Source organism: Cydia fagiglandana, chromosome 24, assembly GCF_963556715.1.
Source record: "Cydia fagiglandana chromosome 24, ilCydFagi1.1, whole genome shotgun sequence".
NCBI classification, from domain to species: Eukaryota; Metazoa; Arthropoda; class Insecta; order Lepidoptera; family Tortricidae; genus Cydia; species Cydia fagiglandana.
This window is the reverse complement of record NC_085955.1, coordinates 1,823,941-1,843,308: the sequence shown is the minus strand read 5'-3', so window position 1 is coordinate 1,843,308 and position 19,368 is coordinate 1,823,941. Positions and strand designations below refer to the sequence as shown.

The 19,368-nt window shown below is 39.5% G+C and overlaps 1 protein-coding gene across 1 annotated transcript; it reads left to right on the top strand.

Moving 5' to 3' along the window:
- Window positions 1-832: 832 nt before the first annotated feature.
- On the top strand, window positions 833-16,088 carry LOC134676583 (mucin-2-like; the record flags this gene model as incomplete). The annotated part of the gene is made up of 6 exons (XM_063534974.1): window positions 833-880; window positions 7,330-10,888; window positions 12,919-13,040; window positions 13,511-13,687; window positions 14,485-14,647; window positions 15,865-16,088. Coding segments are annotated over 6 exons (4,293 nt in total), but the record flags the coding sequence as incomplete, so codon positions are not given.
- Between the last annotated feature and the right edge of the window lie 3,280 nt (window positions 16,089-19,368).

Here is a 19,368-nt window from a genome sequence, read left to right as displayed (position 1 = left end):
GGGAACTCCTCAGTTTTTAAAGGCACGTGTAAAGTGATTTCGGTGTTTTCTAAAGTAACTCGAGCATTTGCTTCCGAACACCGCCAATTTGATGTAGTGCAAGTGTAGCCTTACCACGAGTTTGACATTGACATATTCGCTAAGTTAGCGACGCTAACGTCTTCGTAACTTACTTTTTATGCATCTCGCTCGCACTAATATGCCAGTACGAGCGAGATGCAAAGAAAGTAAGTTACACACACGCTAGCGAATAAATCAATGTCAAACTCTTGGTAAGCTGGTAAGGCTACTGACCGGGGGTTAGGGTTAGGAGTTAAGGGGTCGGGTAATGGTGGTTGAAGGGCTGCTGGTTCAGGGCCGAGGGGTACATGGATCAGGGGTTGATCGGGGGGGTTGAGGGATTGGGTCAGTGGCGGGGCGGAGGATGGATTTAGTGTAGTGACAGGAATTATAATTTCCCAGACGGACTCGAAAAAATTCCTGATTACATATTTATTAAAGTAGATACACGAATTTAGTGTTAATCATGATGTCGTTTTTCATTCATGCGTCGCGCTCTTAACAATGCGTTAAAACTAAAAATGGAAAAATAAAAACTTATTACAAAAAAAAAGAAAACCGACTTCAAAAAGGATGAAATAAAATATTATCCTTTTTAAGTCTATGCGTTACCAACTGATATGTTTGAAGTCGGTGCCAAGCCAAGTAGTAACAATACCCGTCAAAAATAATCAGCTTTATGACCAGGGGTCGGACAAAAAGTGCGGATGACGTAAAAATGACGTAATTTTGCACACAGGATGATGTTTGAGTTTGTATTTAAACTTCCGTGTCACGTACCTCCAAAAACGGAAAATTGCCACAATATTCGAGTAAAGATGACATTTAGAGCGTTTTCTTATACATTAGTAAATATAAATTTTAGCTAAATATAATCGTGAAGATACAATAGCTAAACAATAACGAAGTCAATTTATTGTTCATCTGATTGACAATGTGTCAGTCAAAAACGTACTTACTCATTTCAAGTGGCGATATCGTTTAATAAAGAGGTTGATAAATGATAAGTGATAATTGTTTATGAAAATCAAAAATACTATTTGAAATCATCCTTTAAGTGGTTTGACGTCATCCGCACTTTTTGTACGACCCCTGTTTATGACTATAAATCCCATTAGAACTGTACTAATAACTAATTATAAATGTGTAAGTAATTCTGTCTGCCTCTTTGTCGCCTTTTCATGGCTAAACAACTGAACCGCTTTAGGTGAAATTTGGCAAGAAAGTAAATTCCTTGAATTGTTTTATATTTTGAAATGTAGTCCTCTGAATAAGGGACGGGAAATAACTTCAGTCCCAATCCCACGCTTGCGTGCCGACAAACATGGTACGAACTGTACCAAGAAGGTTTGATCGTGTGTTCTTAGGTACAGTCGACGTCAAAAATATGTTTACACTTTTGCACCTTACTCCTTTGTTATAAGACGAAAAGTGTAAACATATTTTTAACGTCGACTGTACCTACAGAAAGTACGTTCATTGTCGTCGTCTAAGGCAATCCAACGTAGGTACATCCTTATCGAATCGCACCAAAATCATGGTATGCTTCAAAAGTTGGCTTGGCACCGACTTCAAACATATCAGTTGGTAACGCATAGACTTAAAAAGGATAATATTTTATTTCATCCTTTTTGAAGTCGGTTTTCTTTTTTTTTGTAAAAAGTTTTTTGGCTAATTGATATCAGTTCTGAATACTACGCCTCTTATTGCGGCATAGTCAATTAGGCCTTTTTGGCCATTTTTGAAGGGCTCTAGCGCTTTAAAAAACAAAAATATCAAAAAAAGCAAAACGGTCCGACACAGATATTGGCAATATTAATCTGTGTTGAAAAAAACATTGCTCTAGCATCAAAACCCATGGAGGAAACAGTCGAGTACGTTTGTATGGAGAAATGACTACTCCTGTTAGCTCTTAAAAAAGCCACTGCATTCAACCAAGCTTTGGCATGTCAAGTCGGTATATAGTTATACTCCATTTTTTAGGGTACCGTACCCAAAGGGTACTTAATTAATAATCGGCCAAAAGCATGTCGGGCCATGCTCAGTGTAGGGTTTCGTAGTTACCATTCTGTCAAAATAGTACAAACGGGGGCTATTACTAAATACAAGTACAATTAGTAGAACATTGTGGCCGATGGTATGGGCCCGATTCGGATTTTGAAATAGACTTCTATTAGATATCTTTTAGACATCACCAAGATACGATAACGATATGTTTAAGATCTAACCTGTCAAATTTGACATTAGCACGATTCTGGAGATACTCTTGAACGATTTCCACAGGATATGACTTAGCGATCCAATTCACATCTAATAGATATCTTACTCTAACGTAAAAGTGACATTGGTTGCCCGAATTGCGCTGCAAAAGAGAACTAGTTGATATCTAAACTATAACGTATCTAGAATGAATCTAGTACGTGTCGTCTCTTGTGAATATCTTGAAGTTCGAATACGGCAGTATTTATCTCAGTTTCATACATCATACAAAAGACATCAACGAGTCCTGGTCCTAGCCTGACACTAGAGATGCACCGGATATCCGGTTACTATCCGGTATCCGGCCTATCCGTCCATTATTTTACTTTCCGGCTCCAGATATTGACCTACTATCCGGCCGGATACCGGATAGTAGCATTTCTTGATTTCGGAGTAAACAAATTGGATTTAAGAATCAGACACGGTCATAATCGTACTTGTTTATTATTTTAAAACAATTTTATTATTCCACTGACTTGCACGCGCACTCATTTCGAACCTAGAAATGAGTCCGCGCGAACGTTTACTAGGAAACAGGTCAAACCATCAGAATGCGCACCTGAAAATCCGAAATGTAGGTATAGTTCCGCTGGCCGAATATTCGGCGGCCGGAAACCGGATATTCGGCCGATAGTCAGGCCGAATATCCGGTATCCGGCCAAACAACTATCCGTTAATATTGCATCTCTACCTGACACTGTGCAGGCCACTTCGTTTCGGCGGGGATTAGTTAAATTTTCAATAGGTAGGTCCCGAAATTGTTTATTTATTTCCGTTGACTTGGAGAAAAAGTGTTGTATTTTAGCTTTTTAGATCTCCTAATTTACATACACGACATTTGACGACCAGTCTGGCTTAGTAGGTAGTGACCCTGCCCGTGAAGTCGATGGTCCTGGGTTCGAATCCCAGTAAGGGCATTTATTTGTGTGATGACAGATATTTGTTCCTGAGTCATGGTTGTTTTCTATGTACGTATTTAATAGAATAGAATAGAATAGAAATGGTTTATTTGGTGTTGAAATACATGCTTAACCTATAATACATCTTATTCTAGTACAAGATACCAAAATGGATGCCACTCAGCATATGCCGATGACTAATGTCCTTAGCCATGGCGCTGGTTTTCAGGGCAACCAATTTAAATACACATAACAAATATAAAATAAAGCAAAACAAAACTTAATGCAACATATGGGAGAAGAGATGACAATTAAGTACATATCTATATATCATATTATATATATCGTTGTCTGACTACCCACAACACAAGCCTATCTTGAGCTTACCGTGGGGCTTAGTCAATCTGTGAAAGAATGTCCTATAATATTTATATTTAAATTTTATACAAAGGCAACAAAGCTTGATGAGGCGCCTAATCAACTAAAAAGCTCTGTAATATGTTACAATCGTATAAGGTGGCGGTACTAGTGCTCGACATTCCAATGCCCAATAGATGACACCCTGCTGTCTCCTCTATTGACAATGACTTAAGTTTCAAGATGACATATACTGGGACCGCGTCGGGCACCAATACCTAGGGGAGACCGAGGTGAGTTGTGACAAAGGAGAGTTGTGACATCGTCGATTTTTTGGAATCTATTAACTAAAAACTAGGTTGCAATAGCGCGCGTTTGTTAGTTGAAGTTACTGTTAGGTTGGTAACTTGACAATAATCTAGTAGTATTTCCTATATTGTCTTATCTGTGGCAACTCTCTCTTACATCGAAGATGGCGTCAACTATACTTACTTTTGATATGTGCTCCACGAATATTAATTTTAATAAACATAATTAAGTGTACTCGGTCCGTTCTTTCACCATTATAACAGTTACGAGCTAACAAACGCACACTATTGCGACCTAGTTTTTAGTTAATAGATTCCAAAAACCGGCCAAGTGCGAGTCGGACTCGCGTTCCAAGGGTTCCGTACATTACTCAATTTTTAACAATGTATTTTTGATATGTGAAACGTGAGTGAATTGCCTTTAAAAAACCCATAGGGGCCGGATCAAAAACTAAGTTATTAGTCCGACTCACGCTTGACTGCATATTTCTAATAGGTTTTCTTGTCATCTATAGGTATAGACCTATTTTATGTATTTTTTTCAAAATTTTAGACCCAGTAGTTTCGGAGATAAAGGGGGGTATGTTCATTTTTTGCCTATTTTATTGAATTACTTCTAAACTGTTTATTTTAAAATTATAAAAAAATATATATTTGAGATTATTACAATGAGCTCTTTCATTTGATATGTAACACGATATAGTTTAAAAAACCTTATTTTTTAATTTTCTCATTTACCCCCCAAAAGTGGCCCCTATGTTTCAAATTCATTTGTTTACATTACATGTCCTTCGTTGGGTCACAATCTTACATATGTGTACCAAATTTCAACTTGATTGGTCCAGTAGTTCCGGAGAAAATCGGCTGTGACAGACGGACAGACAGACAGACGCACGAATGATCCTATAAAGGGTTCCGATTTTTCCTTTTGAGGTACGGAACCCTAAAAATCGTCAATGTCACAACTCGCCTCTGTCACAACTCACCTCGGTCTCTCCTACCATCAAAACTCTTTTACAAATAAATTATATTTACTACTTATTTTCTTAAATGTCACGAATTTCTTGTTAGCAGTTTAGAATTCCTTTCCGGGTTATGCGATCGTTATGTATCTATCTAATTAATTATTTACATTATTTTTTAATTTCTTAACAGACTGACAAACTAGTTAAAATGTCATTTTGCACTAGTTACCCTTGACCACCAGACATAATAAATTCAAATTATTATTAATGTGCCATTCCCAACCATGGTCAATAGAGCACTATTTCCATATAGCTTTAATTTGAAATCGACCTTATCGACTACTGACAACGTGGTACCTTTTGGTTGAAAGCGCCACTTTTTATTAAATTTGGAATGGTCTTATGTGGGCGATTCTACTTTTATTGAGCGTAAAATGTTAAATTGTTGAATTGCCGCTTTAGGTTAGGGTTTTAGACAATCGATAAATGATTTATGATTTAGTAATCTAGCCTTTTGCGATTAAAGCTGGAAACCAATTATCGGACGCGGCTGACGGACGCGGCTCACAGCCGCGACTTATAGGTATCTAGATAATGAATATACACTGAACTGTGCAAACTATCGGAGGTAAGCCGTGGACGTAACCTTGTGCTGACCTTGAGCCTTCGGACGTCCGACAGAAATCTGGCGCGCTGGATGTTCCTGTCAGCCGAAAACGTCCGCGGACGGTATGTACGGGGTGCGGGACGCGTCACTGCGCCAGAAGGACGCGGACTACGCGAGAGCTTGGACGTGCGTACGGTAAAAATGGAGGAAAGAATTATCGAGTGTGTTCGCAACAAGGAATTACTGTATAATCTCAAATTAAAGGATTACAAAAATGCATGTTTCTTCGTCTACAGTTCATGGACTAAGCGTTGTTGCGCGTCCGCAAGCCACGTCCCGAACACTGTGCACACTTTTATGTTCATAGGTTGGCATCATTGACGTCCCTTTGCGTGCACGACCACAGATAACATAATTACTTGAATTTTGACAAGCCTAAATAGCCGAAAGGGATAGTGCCACAAGTTATAAAGGTATATCGTGATTCGACCCTGAATCGCTGTCAAACTTCGGTTTTGTAGGAAGTGTCCTTTCTGTACGGTAGTACTATTACTAAACTTATTCTGTGGTTAGACATGTCTACCTTGACATCTTCGTCTACTATTAGATCTAAACTCATAGATGATGCAAATTATAAGCTAAATATTAAGTGCCTTATTTAATAGATATAATTCACATAATCGGTCGGTAATCGGTATGTTAAGAGCCAACAGGAGTGGTCATTTCTTCATACAAACGTACTCGACTGTTTCCTCCGTGGGTTTTGATGCTAAAGCAATGATTTTTTCAACACAGATTAATATTGTTAATATTGGTGTTGGACCGTTTTGTTTTTTCTGATATTTTTGTTTTTTAAGGCGCTAGAGCCCTTCAAAAATGGCCAATATGGCCTCATTGACCAACCATGCTGCAATGAGAGGCGTAGTATTCAAAACTGATATCAATTAGTCAAAAAAGCAAAATGGTCCGACACAGGTAATTTCATAATCATTTAGATTTCCAAATTTGGTTAGGATTGCTTAAGTTTTGGAGGAGGAAACAGTCCAGTACGAAACCTCGATTTTTGAGATTTTAACAAGCTTTTATTAGGTCGACCTGTATGTAACTAACATGTAATGGAATCTAAGGTAACTAATTTAACCATCTTCCAAGGATCGTAGCGTCATGAAAATTGGCAGCTGTATGTAGTTCTGATGACAATATAATAATATGGTACTGTCGAACTGATCGGATGATGGAGACAGGAGGTGCCCATAAGAACTCCGTGATGAAACAACGCAAACTAATTGTGTTAGGAGTTTTTAGAATTGTCTCGATGAGTTTTAGTTGTCTGTCGTAAGAAAAGTACACAGTCAGCGATAAAAGCTTGTACCAAAAATGAAATTTTTGCCAAAAACTTATTTACGCAGGATTTTTGGCCTTGTCCTTATCGCACTAGTTTAGGAGCCGCTTCCGTTAGCGAGACGGGTACATTTACCTAAAGTATTTAAAACTCAGCTCCTGTTTCGTCTTAATAAGCGGTTCTAAGCGTAGGCGCATTTTTGCGCAAAAACTCAGCCTCATTGTGCAGAGGGGGAACGCGGCCAGTGTCCTGGGAACAATCCCTCAGGCTAATTTAGGTTTAGACTTATGATCATTTCTTTACTTATCATCATCATCATCATCATCATATCAGCCAGAGGATGTCCACTGCTGGACATAGGCCTCCCCCAAAGAGTGCCACAATGACCGGTCTTACACCACCCGCATCCAGCGGACTCCCGCGACCTTTACCAGGTCGTCAGTCCACCTTGTGGGTCTACCCACACTCTATACTGATGTCAGATAAATAAATTTGCTACTTAATTATTTCAAATTGGTCAGATTCTAAAAAGTTTATGTTAATATTTTGTATCCATCTAATTTCTGTTCCAGGCATAATCGAGTTTCAAAAATGCTGCGGAGATTCCATACAAGATGACTGGAGAAGACAAGGCTTCTACCGACCGCGGCGAAATTTTCCTAGTCAAAGTCAAAATGGCAACTCCTTTCAGCAAAACCATCATAATTACCAGAGCCAGAGCTTTAGGCCGCAGCAAGCAAGGACAGATGGTCAAAATTCCCAAAACCAATTTGGGACAAATACTTACCAGAATTCTCAAAAGCAGAATATTGAAATTAGTAATACTCAAGCTCAATACTCATTTGGAGGACGTCAGACCTCTAAACTGGCAGACCTATCAACGGGGTCCCAAAATCAAGGATTTGGAGCCAGTTATCAAAATACAAAGCTACCGAGTAACAACGAAAATTATCAAAGTCGAAATGCATTTGGATTTAACAGTAACACATTCAGGTCAGAATATCAAAATGGTGGTCAAAATACGGTTGGATCTAGAGTCGGTCAGAATTCGTTCGGTCTCAGTCAGAATTTACAAGCACCGAATAACGGTCAGAAATCCCTTGGGTCAAGTTTCAGCAGTCAATCTGCATTTGGTAGTTACAATCCAAAACAGAACTCTTTTGGAAGCTTCAGTCAAAACAGTCAAGCATTTGGAAACTTTGGACAGAAAGTCCAGGCTCAAAATCCCGTCAGTAATTTCCAAAATCAAAATACATTCCCCAATTTTGGTTCTAACTTTGCTAAAGGTCAAAATTATCAGGCATCTGGCTATCTCCCACCAAGACCCTACAAAGCGCCGGAATATTTACCACCTGATGAATCAAAGACCACTTCAACTACAAAAAGACCATTCTTTACCACCACTACAACGAAACGACCATTCTTCACCACAAGTACAACTCGAAGACCTTTTTATACAACAACTAAAAGAACATTTTTTACAACAACCACTACTAAGCGGCCATTATTTACGACTACAACTAAAACACCATTCTTTACCACTTCCACAACAAAGAGACCTTTCTTTACTAGCACTACAACAAAAAAACCAATTACTACGACAACGAAACGACCAATCTACACAACAACACCAGATCATCAAGTAATATTCCCTGATAAGATACCGAAACACCCAATCGGCGCGGTAGCTCCAGCCATGGCTATGATCGTACCACCGGAACCAGAAGATGATGAAGATGAAATCATTCCTGACTTTAGAACTACAACGCAGAAACCAGCTGTTCTTCCAGCCATGGCTATGATCGTACCACCTGAAGAAGACGATCCTATAACGATCTCGACAACTACATTAGTAACTACCCCTTCAACCACTAAAATGACCACTCCTTCAACAACCGTTTTTACTACGCCATCAACTAGTACTACTTTTTCTACTACCTCTTCTACTACTATAACTTCTCCATCGACAACGATATCGACTACTCCGTCTACAACATTAACGATACCTGATTTCAATCGTAATCAAGAAGAAGAAACTACCCCAACTACAGAAACAACAACTGTCATTACTGAAACAAAAACTACACCAACAACAAAACCCCCTGTTGTAGAAGAAACTACCCCAATTACAGAAACAACAACCGTCATTCCAGTCACAAAAGCTACAACAACAACGAAACGACCTTTCATAGGGATTGGATACTTACCACCGGACCCCAAAACTACTTCGACAACAACGGTCTATCCTGATCTTGCGCGAGCTCAGCCTGCTGCCGGAGCTGATGAAGTGCCTTTAGAAGCGGAATGTGATCCATGGGACCCAAGCACTTGGCCCACGTTATACGAGCAACGAACATATGGTGAACTACCTTGTGCGCCAGTCACAACTACTCTAGCACCAATTACTACGACAACGAAACGACCAATCTACACAACAACACCAGATCATCAAGTAATATTCCCTGATAAGATACCGAAACACCCAATCGGCGCGGTAGCTCCAGCTATGGCTATGATAGTACCACCAGAACCAGAAGATGATGAAGATGAAATTATTCCTGACTTTAGAACTACAACGCAGAAACCAGCTGTTCTTCCAGCCATGGCTATGATCGTACCACCTGAAGAAGGCGATCCTATAACGATCTCGACAACTACATTAGTAACTACCCCTTCAACCACTAAAATGACCACTCCTTCAACAACCGTTTTTACTACGCCATCAACTAGTACTACTTTTTCTACTACCTCTTCTACTACTATAACTTCTCCATCGACAACGATATCGACTACTTTTAGTACCCCGTCTACAACATTAACGACACCTGATTTCAATCGTAACCAAGAAGAAGAAACTACCCCAACTACAGAAACAACAACTGTCATTACTGTAACAAAAGCTACACCAACATCAAAACCCCCTGTTGTAGAAGATACTACCCCAACTACAGAAACAACAACCGTCATTCCAGTCATAAAAGCTACAACAACAACGAAACGACCTTTTATAGGGATTGGATACTTACCACCGGATCCCAAAACTACTTCGACAACAACGATCTATCCTGATATTGTGCGAGCTGAGCAGCCTGCTGCCGGAGCTGATGAAGTGCCTCTAGAAGCTAAATGTAATCCATTGGACCCAAGCACTTGGCCCACGTTATACGAGCAACGAACATATGGTGAACTACCTTGTACGCCAGTCACAACTACCCAAGCACCATTACCGCCACCAGCACCGGCTAGAGCTGACCCAGTCCCGCCAGAGCCAGAATGTGACCCTCTAGACCCTAGCACTTGGCCCTCGGAAGTAGACCAACGAGATTTTGGTGAAACACCTTGTGCCTCTGTGTCTTCACCTACTACTACATCTTCTACTACTACGACTACTACGACTACGCCATCTACAACCATTTCGACTACACCATCTACTACTACTTCTGCTACACCATCTACTACTACTTCTACTACACCTTCTACTACTACATCTACTACTACTTCTACTACACCATCTACTACTACTTCTACTACACCTTCTACTACTACTTCTACTACACCTTCTACTACTACTTCTACTACACCTTCTACTACTACATCTACTACTACTTCTACTACACCATCTACTACTACTTCTACTTCACCATCTACTACTACTTCTACGCCATCTACTACCACATCAACTACAACCACGACCACGACTATAAAACCACCATATATAGGTCGTGGTTATTTACCACCTACCAACGATACCTTGAACCTACCACCATCACCAGCACAAGCTGAACCAGTGCCACCAGAACCGGAATGTGACCCTCTAGACCCCAGCACTTGGCCTTCAGAATTCGACCAAAGATATTACGGAGCATCATCCTGTGCTCCAAACATAACCAAGCCACCTGTAGACCTTACATATCCTCCAGACTGTATAGTCAAGAAAAGGAAGCGTAGAGCATCTGAGGTCACGCTAAGGTTAAAAGATGTACAAGGGACTCCTAGGCCTGTCTGGTATGCAGGTATATACAGGAAGACCACGGACCCTTACTTGCCTATATGTGGAGGGTCGATAGTTCGAGAGGATGTTGTTATATCAGGTCAGTTTTGTTAATGTACATTTTATTACAAGCTTTTATTTACTTTCACCTGACCGTTGTCTGTCTGTAATCAAATCTTGCAAGGTAAATTTGATCCACTTCCCGGTTTCCGATTGAGCTGAAATTTTGCATAGGTACATACGTAATTCGGGTGACAATGCAATATTATGGTGTCATTGAGACAGAAGGTGGCCATAGGAACTCTGTGATAAAACAACGCAACCTAATTGTGTTAGGGGTTTTTAGAATTGTCTCGATGAGTATTAGTTGTCTGTCGTAAGAAAAGTACAGTCAGCGATAAAAGCTTGTACCAAAAATGAAATTTCGGCTAAAAACTTTTTAGGATCCTAACAGCATTCTTAGGAATATTCATGCCAAAGATACTATGCAACTGTTGTTTTTCTTATTCTGACTTCTAGACAAAGATCTACAAACAATTATTTACTTTGATTTTATTTTATTTTAGTAGTATTTATTTATTTTAGTATTACGATTCAAGTACGAAAAGTAGGAAATTCGCAGCGAGTGGCGATAAAATGAAACACGTCCTTAAAGGACCCGTGTATGTCCTTAAACTACGTCCAAGTCCACCGGTGGACGGGCAGCAGCGTCCCTCAAATTCGGTGTACTCGACTGCGATCGCCAACCCGCCTGCCAAGCGTGGCGATCCAGTAGTCAGCCTTATAACGAAATTTCTATGTTCAAGATCGTATAATTTGCACACTTATGGACCAATAGGTATTATCAATGTTTTTTCTGTCCAAGAATTTAATAAACTTTAATTTTTGTAAAGAATAAAATTTAATTGAATTAAACTTTTGGAAATATTTAATTAAATATAATAAAAGGGCATTTTTGCCAGTAATCAGCCCCCTGTATACCAATACACAGCCTTTAGGTACCCAGTGCCCAGCCATCCCATTCTAATGGCTGATGAGTGGGTTCGAATAGAGTGAGCTTTATTGTCCAGTGGTCTGCCACAGGCTGACTACTGGGTATTTAATGTTATTTCAATCAAATAAATTCATAATAACGTATTTTTTTTAAAGGGGCTTGATTTAACGACTTACACTTCATTTTAAAATAATAACAAAGCCTAAATCCTATGGTCAGCCTCCCCCGGCTGACTTCTGGGTTTACGACCTTTTTAAAATTACTGCTTCAAACCCAGTAGTCAGCCAGGGGAGGCTGACTATTGGATTTTGTAGAAGAAAGTAGTTTCCAATAGTCAGCCGCCATAAAAATATGACTTCCACATGGATTAATATTAATCTTTTACGTTTTTCAGATAGTTTAGGTATTAATTAGGTGAATCAGTCCATATTCTTTTAAAAATAAATCACAATTCGGCTGCTATCGTCTTATCAAAATACCATGTGACATTCCAAAAAAAATGGCGCATATCTCTTAATCTTTCATGTCAGAAGACACCACCACTTTGAAATTTTTTTGTGGATCATCGTAGAGTATTCGTTTAAAAATTAAGGTATTTTTCAATGAATAGCTTATCAATCTATAATATTACCTAGTTTTCACATGAAAATTAGAAAAACTTTATTATTTACAGCCAAAAATAGGCAAGAAAGGCTGACTACTGGTGCATGGCTGAGCACTGGTGCCTTTACCCTATGGCATTCACTCCCCATAAGGGGGAGGCCTATGTTCAGCAGTGGACGTCTTATGGCTGAGATGATGATGGTGATGATGATGAGTTGCGAATTACCTTTTCGCACGTTTATTGTACAACTTCAACTGTCACTTTTTAACTCCGCGGGCTAGAGACGGACACCGTTTTATCACGCTGTCACGTAGACAAATATGACCACCATATCCGTCCTGTACGGTTACCATCAGTTTGTCACCGACATAAACGCCGTCGAGAACGTAATTTACTTTCTATAGATCTCGCTCGCACTCGCATATTAGTGCAAACGGGATGTATAGAAAGTAAATTACGTTCTCGACGGCGTTTATGTCAGTGACAAACTGATGGTAACCGTACTGCTTTCAATATTGACATACATTTCCAGCTGCCCACTGTTTCTGGAACGATGCGGTCGGGCTGCAACCAGCTCACCAGTTCGCGGTGGCCGCCAGCAAGATTTACAAGCCTTGGAAGGACCCTATGGATAAAAAGGCGCAGAAATCTGACGTGAGTGATATCTGGTAACAGTAGCAGGCGTGGCTTACTCCGCGATTTCGTCGCTTTGCTAAAGCTAAAAGTGCATCCGTTCGACCCCAATTTTGGGGTTTGCCACAAGCCGCGTGGCGCTGTCGCCACCTAGCGGCCATATCTGTGCTGATCGTGACAGACGCGTTTTGTTAGAGAGTGAATCTTCTGTACCACTACAGTACAGTACTTCTGTATCTTCTGTAGTACTATTATTTATTCTGTGACAATAGTAAAAAAATAGGAGTAGTTTTGGCCGGGCATTACGTAGCCTTGTATTGTAACTTTAAAAATGGGTCACACTTTTGGGAAAGGAGACAAATTTAAAGACAAGCTTTCAAGATTTATTCCATACTTTTTACTAACATACATACTAACAGGATAAGTTAAATACCTCTAAAATCTTGTAAACGTCTTGTTAGATTAATGTATTCCAATTTTCCCAACATCAGGTCCTGGACATCAAAATCCCCGCTCGCTTCCTCGGCGCGAAGACCAGCTTCCAAGAAGATATCGCCATCTTGAAGCTGGCAACACCATTTAAGTATACGCGAGGAGTACGGCCCATCTGCGTGGACTTCGACGATGATTTCGACAGGCAGCAGATGAAGGCTGGACATCACGGCACGGTGAGGAAGTCATTTAAGTCAAAGGAGAACCTTTGGCAACGCCATAAAATATATCCGAGGAGTACGGCCCATCTGCGTGGACTTTGATGATGCGTTTGACAGACAGCAGATGAAGGCTGGACATCAAGGCACGGTGAGAAAGTAATTTAAGTCAAAGGAGAACCTTTGGCAACACTATAATGTATACCCGAGGCCGGCCCATCTGCGTGGATTTTGATGATGCTTTGACGAACAGCAGATGAAGGCTGGACATCAGGGCACGGTGAGAAAGTAATTTAAGTCAAAGGAGAACCTTTGGCGACACCACAAATTTATAAATGGGACTGTATGGTTTCCCAAATAGTTTTAAGTCATGATGTATTGTTTGTCCGAATTTTCGTTAGTCATAATTGGTTTTTCTCAGTAACATGTAACTTTTCAGGATTGCCATAAAACAAACCTAACTTAACCTAACCTATCTACAGAATATTTACCTTACGAAAATCCTGAAAAGTTGACGGTTTCAGTTTTATGACTAACGATAATACGACCAACAATACGATGACTTAAAACTTTATGGAAATAAAGGGACCCCTTTATAAATATTAAGTATAAAATCGCATACATGTTTACAGGTGTGTAGAAGCCTTAAATGTGACGTTATCTATGAAAAGGGACCTTATTGTCGATGGCGCTTACGCCATTATTAACGTTGCTCCGATATAAATACAATATCGCGCGACGCTGTGCGGCGTAAGCGCCATCGACAGTAAGGTCCCTTTTCATATGTAGATAATGCCCCAAATGTGTATTTCCAGATCGCAGGCTGGGGCCTCACAGACTCAGTCGGCACGCCGACGCAGCGGCTCCTGTGGCTGGAGCTCCCATACATTGAGATAGAGAAGTGCATTCGCGACTCGGAGGATGCTTTCCTCAAATACATCACCTGTGATAAGGTGTGCGCCGGCGAGAATGATACCGGTGAGAGTTGTTGTTGTTATTATTGTCCTAAGGCACCCCAGAAGTGCAAAGGGCCTTCAAAAGCTCGCGCCACGCCTTCCTCTCTTCAGGGACCGCTCTTGCCTCGCTCCAGCTCAACCCGACCGCTCGTAGTTCATTTGTGACGGACCGCTGCCAAGAGTGTACAGGGCGCCCGAGGCCACGGCTTCCATCCGGCGGTTTCCAACCGAAAGCGATGGTTGCGTTATTTGTGACCTATGGCGTATATGCCGACAAACACCCATTGGCCAAGAAATTGCGACACGGAAATGGAGATGGATAGGACATACTATTCGAAGAGGGGAAACAAATAACGCAACCATCGGTGAAAAGTCTGCAGCGGATTTGATAGCCCACCCAGTGCACGTGTTAATAACGTCAAACTTCTATGAAATTATGACTTATAAACAGGGGTCGGACAAAAAGTGCGGATGACGTCAAACCACTTATAGGATGATTTCAAATAGTATTTTTGATTTTCATAAACAATTATCACTTATCATTTATCAACCTCTTTATTAAATGATATCGCCACTTGAAATGAGTAAGTACGTTTTTGACTGACACATTGTCAATCAGATGAACAATAAATTGACTTCGTTATTGTTTAGCTATTGTATCTTCACGATTATATTTAGCTAAAATTTATATTTACTAATGTATAAGAAAACGCTCTAAAATGTCATCTTTACTCGAATATTGTGGCAATTTTCCGTTTTTGGAGGTACGTGACACGGAAGTTTAAATACAAACTCAAACATCAGCCTGTGTGCAAGATTACGTCATTTTTACGTCATCCGCACTTTTTGTCCGACCCCTGCTTATAAATAACACACTGCGGGGGCTATCAAATCCGCTGCAGACTTTTCTTGGTCCGACTTTATTTTCTTTCTGGGACATACCATAGAAAAAAAATCATAGATTGCTCTCTCCATACCTACAGCAGTTTTGGCACAGAATAAATAATAGTACTAGGTACAGAAGACTCGTCACTCTAACAAAACGCGTCTGTTACGATCAGCACAGATATGGCCGCTAGGTGGCGACGGCGCCACGCGCGGCTTATGGCTAGCCACCAAAATTGGTGTCGAACGGATGTACTTTTAGCTACCTGTAGCAAAGTGACGAAATTGCGGAGTGAGCCACGTCTGATTATGTAGCGGAGACTTCCCTATTGACTGAATTGTTTCCCTTTCTAGGTAAAGCGCTCTGCAAGGGAGACAGCGGCGGCGGCCTCGCCTTCTGGTCCGGCCCCGCTGAGCACGCCACGCCGTACTTACGCGGGATCGCGTCCACGGCGCCGTCCCCACGCAACGCCGAGTGTAACGTTTACGCGTACGGAAGTTTTACGCACGTGCGCGCGCATAGGACGTTCTTGCGCGACCACGTGCCTGAGATCGAAAGTTGTAGATTTTGGGAATAAATGTGTAAATACTCGATGAATATTTGATTTTTCTAGAGTGCTACTCCGATTGACGTTACCCCGATTTTTTTCCAATAATAAATTTATTTATTAATAAAATAAAAGTATATAAGTAAACAAAAATATAGTCTGCTCGAAAAGAGAAAAGTCGTGGAATGTATCATGCCCTATACATTCCACGATTCTTCTCTTTCCGCACAGACTGTACGTAACACCGAAAACTATTAAATAAATTACCCGTATGATTCTTACCTTCTATCTTAATTCCTGCAGTTGTATCCTGTTAAGAAAAAAATAACATACTTATATAATTGTTGCACTTGCACCGCGTCAGCCGCATCATCTAATTAAATATCTTATTATTTTCATGAGTAATAAGCCACTTTTATAGTGGCTCCATACCTTCTCAATCACATTTTTATACAGTATGTAAACTTATTAATACTATTACTCAAGCCCGTTAATGAATGGGTCACACTGAGCAACTTTTACTATGGCAACGACCCCGAAATCGCGAAAAAAATTTGGTTGTTGTTGTTGCTGCTGCTGCTGGTTGTTGTTGCTGGTCTAGCATTGAAATTTTCTATGGGAGAAAAGTTGCTTAGTGTGACCCATTCTTAAACTGCTATTAGACTCCCTCGTTCTGTTAATCAGTGACCTTGGCGCCGTCCCCGCGTAACGCCGAGTGTAACGTTTACGCGTACGGGAGTTTTACGCACGCGCGCGCGCATAGGACGTTCTTACGGGACCACGTGCCTGAGATCGAAAGTTGTAGATTTTGGGAATAAATGTGTAAATACTCGATGAATATTTGATTTTTCTACAGCGCTACCCCGATTGATGTTACCCCGATTTTTTTAAAATTATTTATTTATAAAACAAAAGTATATAAGTAAGACAAAAATGATGATATGATGATGAATGATGAATGATTGATCTAGACATGGTTATATTATATTAATTGACATACATAATTTAAATTTACATTTGTTTTTATTATTTTTATTTTTATTTAATTTTATTTTATTTTATTATAATGTCTAAATGTAAATTTTTAATTTTTGAATTTTAATAATAAGTCATTTTAATAAGTTTAATTTTATTATGACTTAAGTGTTAATTTAATTTAAGGAATTGGTGATAATTAATTATTTATTTTTAGTTATTTTTGTAATTATTATGTATATGGACTGTTTGTCTGAAATAAACGTTACATTACAATACATTACAAAAATATAGTCTGCTCGGAAATAGAAGAGTCGTGGAATGTATTGGACCCCATATATACCACGACTCTTCTCAGACTCTCCCTCGTTCTGTCTATAAGTATCCACGGCGCAATGTATTAAATGTAATACAATCCTTTCGATATGTACATTTCTAAGTTATTGTATCAAATAGAATACATTTATAACAGTTTCATGTAAGGTTCTGTGTATTAAATGTATTTAAATTCGAAGGCATTGTAGATATGTACGCACTAAGAGATAGCAAATGCATCAAAATGCAGATTATGGAAAAATATATACTAATCTAAGAAATAAATGCAAAACTTCCAGTACGAACTGAAATCTATTGTTTCCGCGGCGCCATATTGATTATTAGTAATTAATTTACAATGACGCTCATGTCCATTATTTTTTTCTATAAGTAAGGAGGGTAGCTCGACATATTGATGGCAGAATTATTTTGTTAGGTAATAAAGTGAACCTGCTAGATTTTTTAAAGTTCCATGTATCACGGGTATTACCGTGCCAAGATAAGGGTTAAATAAATTACCCGTATGATTCTAACCTTCTATCTTAATTCCTGAAGTTGTATCCTACTTAAGAAATAAAATAACATACCTGTAGAGCCATATGAGCTTGTCACATATATTTGCGGCCTTGGAAGACTAACATACCTACATAATATTATTACAGGTGACTAATGCACCTAACAGATAAGGATAATATATGTCAAGAATCTCATATGCGGATAATCCCATGTTAGTTAGCGAATATTTCGAATGATTTCAAACGTGTTCTTAGCTTTACCAGGCGTGAGTCACTCTGCGATTTCGTCGCTTTGCTACAGGTAGCTAAAAGTACATCCGTTCCACACCAATTTTGGGGTTTGCCATAAGCCGCGCGTGGCGCTGTCGCCACCTAGCGGCCATATCTGTCCTGATCGTGACAGACGCATTTTCTTAGAGAGTGAATCTTCTGTACCTAGTACTATTATTTATTCTGTGGCTTTACGACGCCTTCCTACGTGTGATGAATCACTTCGAGAAGCTTAGGTAGCAGTTAGACCAAGAAAAGTCTGCGGCGATATTGATAGCCCACGCAGTGCAAGTGTTGGTCTAAACGTCAAACTTGTATGAAAATATGACGTATAAATAACACTTGCACTGCGTGGGCTATCAAATCCGCTGCAGACATTTTTTGGTCCGACTCTATCTATATAACTATGTATATCGTCGCCTAGCACCCATATCCGTAGCTTTGCTTATAGTTCGTTTATTTTAGCATTAGAAATAAGGTAAACAATCTTGATGTGTCTTTTAATTGAAAAACACAATTTAAAAATAAGTTACGGCAAATATTACTAGGTATATAATTATATATTGTTTAATACACTAGCAGCTGAAAGCTGATGCGTGTATACCTATCACTGCACTTGTTTTTTTTTAACGATTAATGTTCATTACCCGACTACGGCAACGCAAAAGGAGGGTTATGATTTTGACCGGTATGTATGTGGGTATGTATGTATGTATGTTCATTTGTTCCCTCAGAACTTCTAAAGTACGCATTATAATTTGACAAACGATATGTCATTCGAAACGTCTTAATCGTCCGCTGGTTATAGGCTATATGACGTCACAAAAAAATGAACACGGCGCCCTCTATAGGTCATAAAGTCACGAACCAAAAAAAATAAAAATAACTAATGATGACGTGTTATATATCATTTAAAAGAGCTCAATTAGCACATTTCAAATATATACATATTGTTAGCTTTTGCACCCGGCTTTGCTTACAAATGAACCCTATAAAACATTAATTTATCGGGTAGGTAATTCGAACTACGAATCTACAAGCGCTCTGGATTCTATCCGCGTATTACCCAAATAAGGCGATACAAGAAGATTTTTGCAAAACAAATTGGTTTAGCCACTAGGTATACATGGTGTTTTTTAATGATCTGTAATATTTTATAACGTGAATAGGTATAGAAGTCTAGATCAGCCAATATGTAGGAAACAGCCGTACAAGAGACGTACGAGGCACGCTGT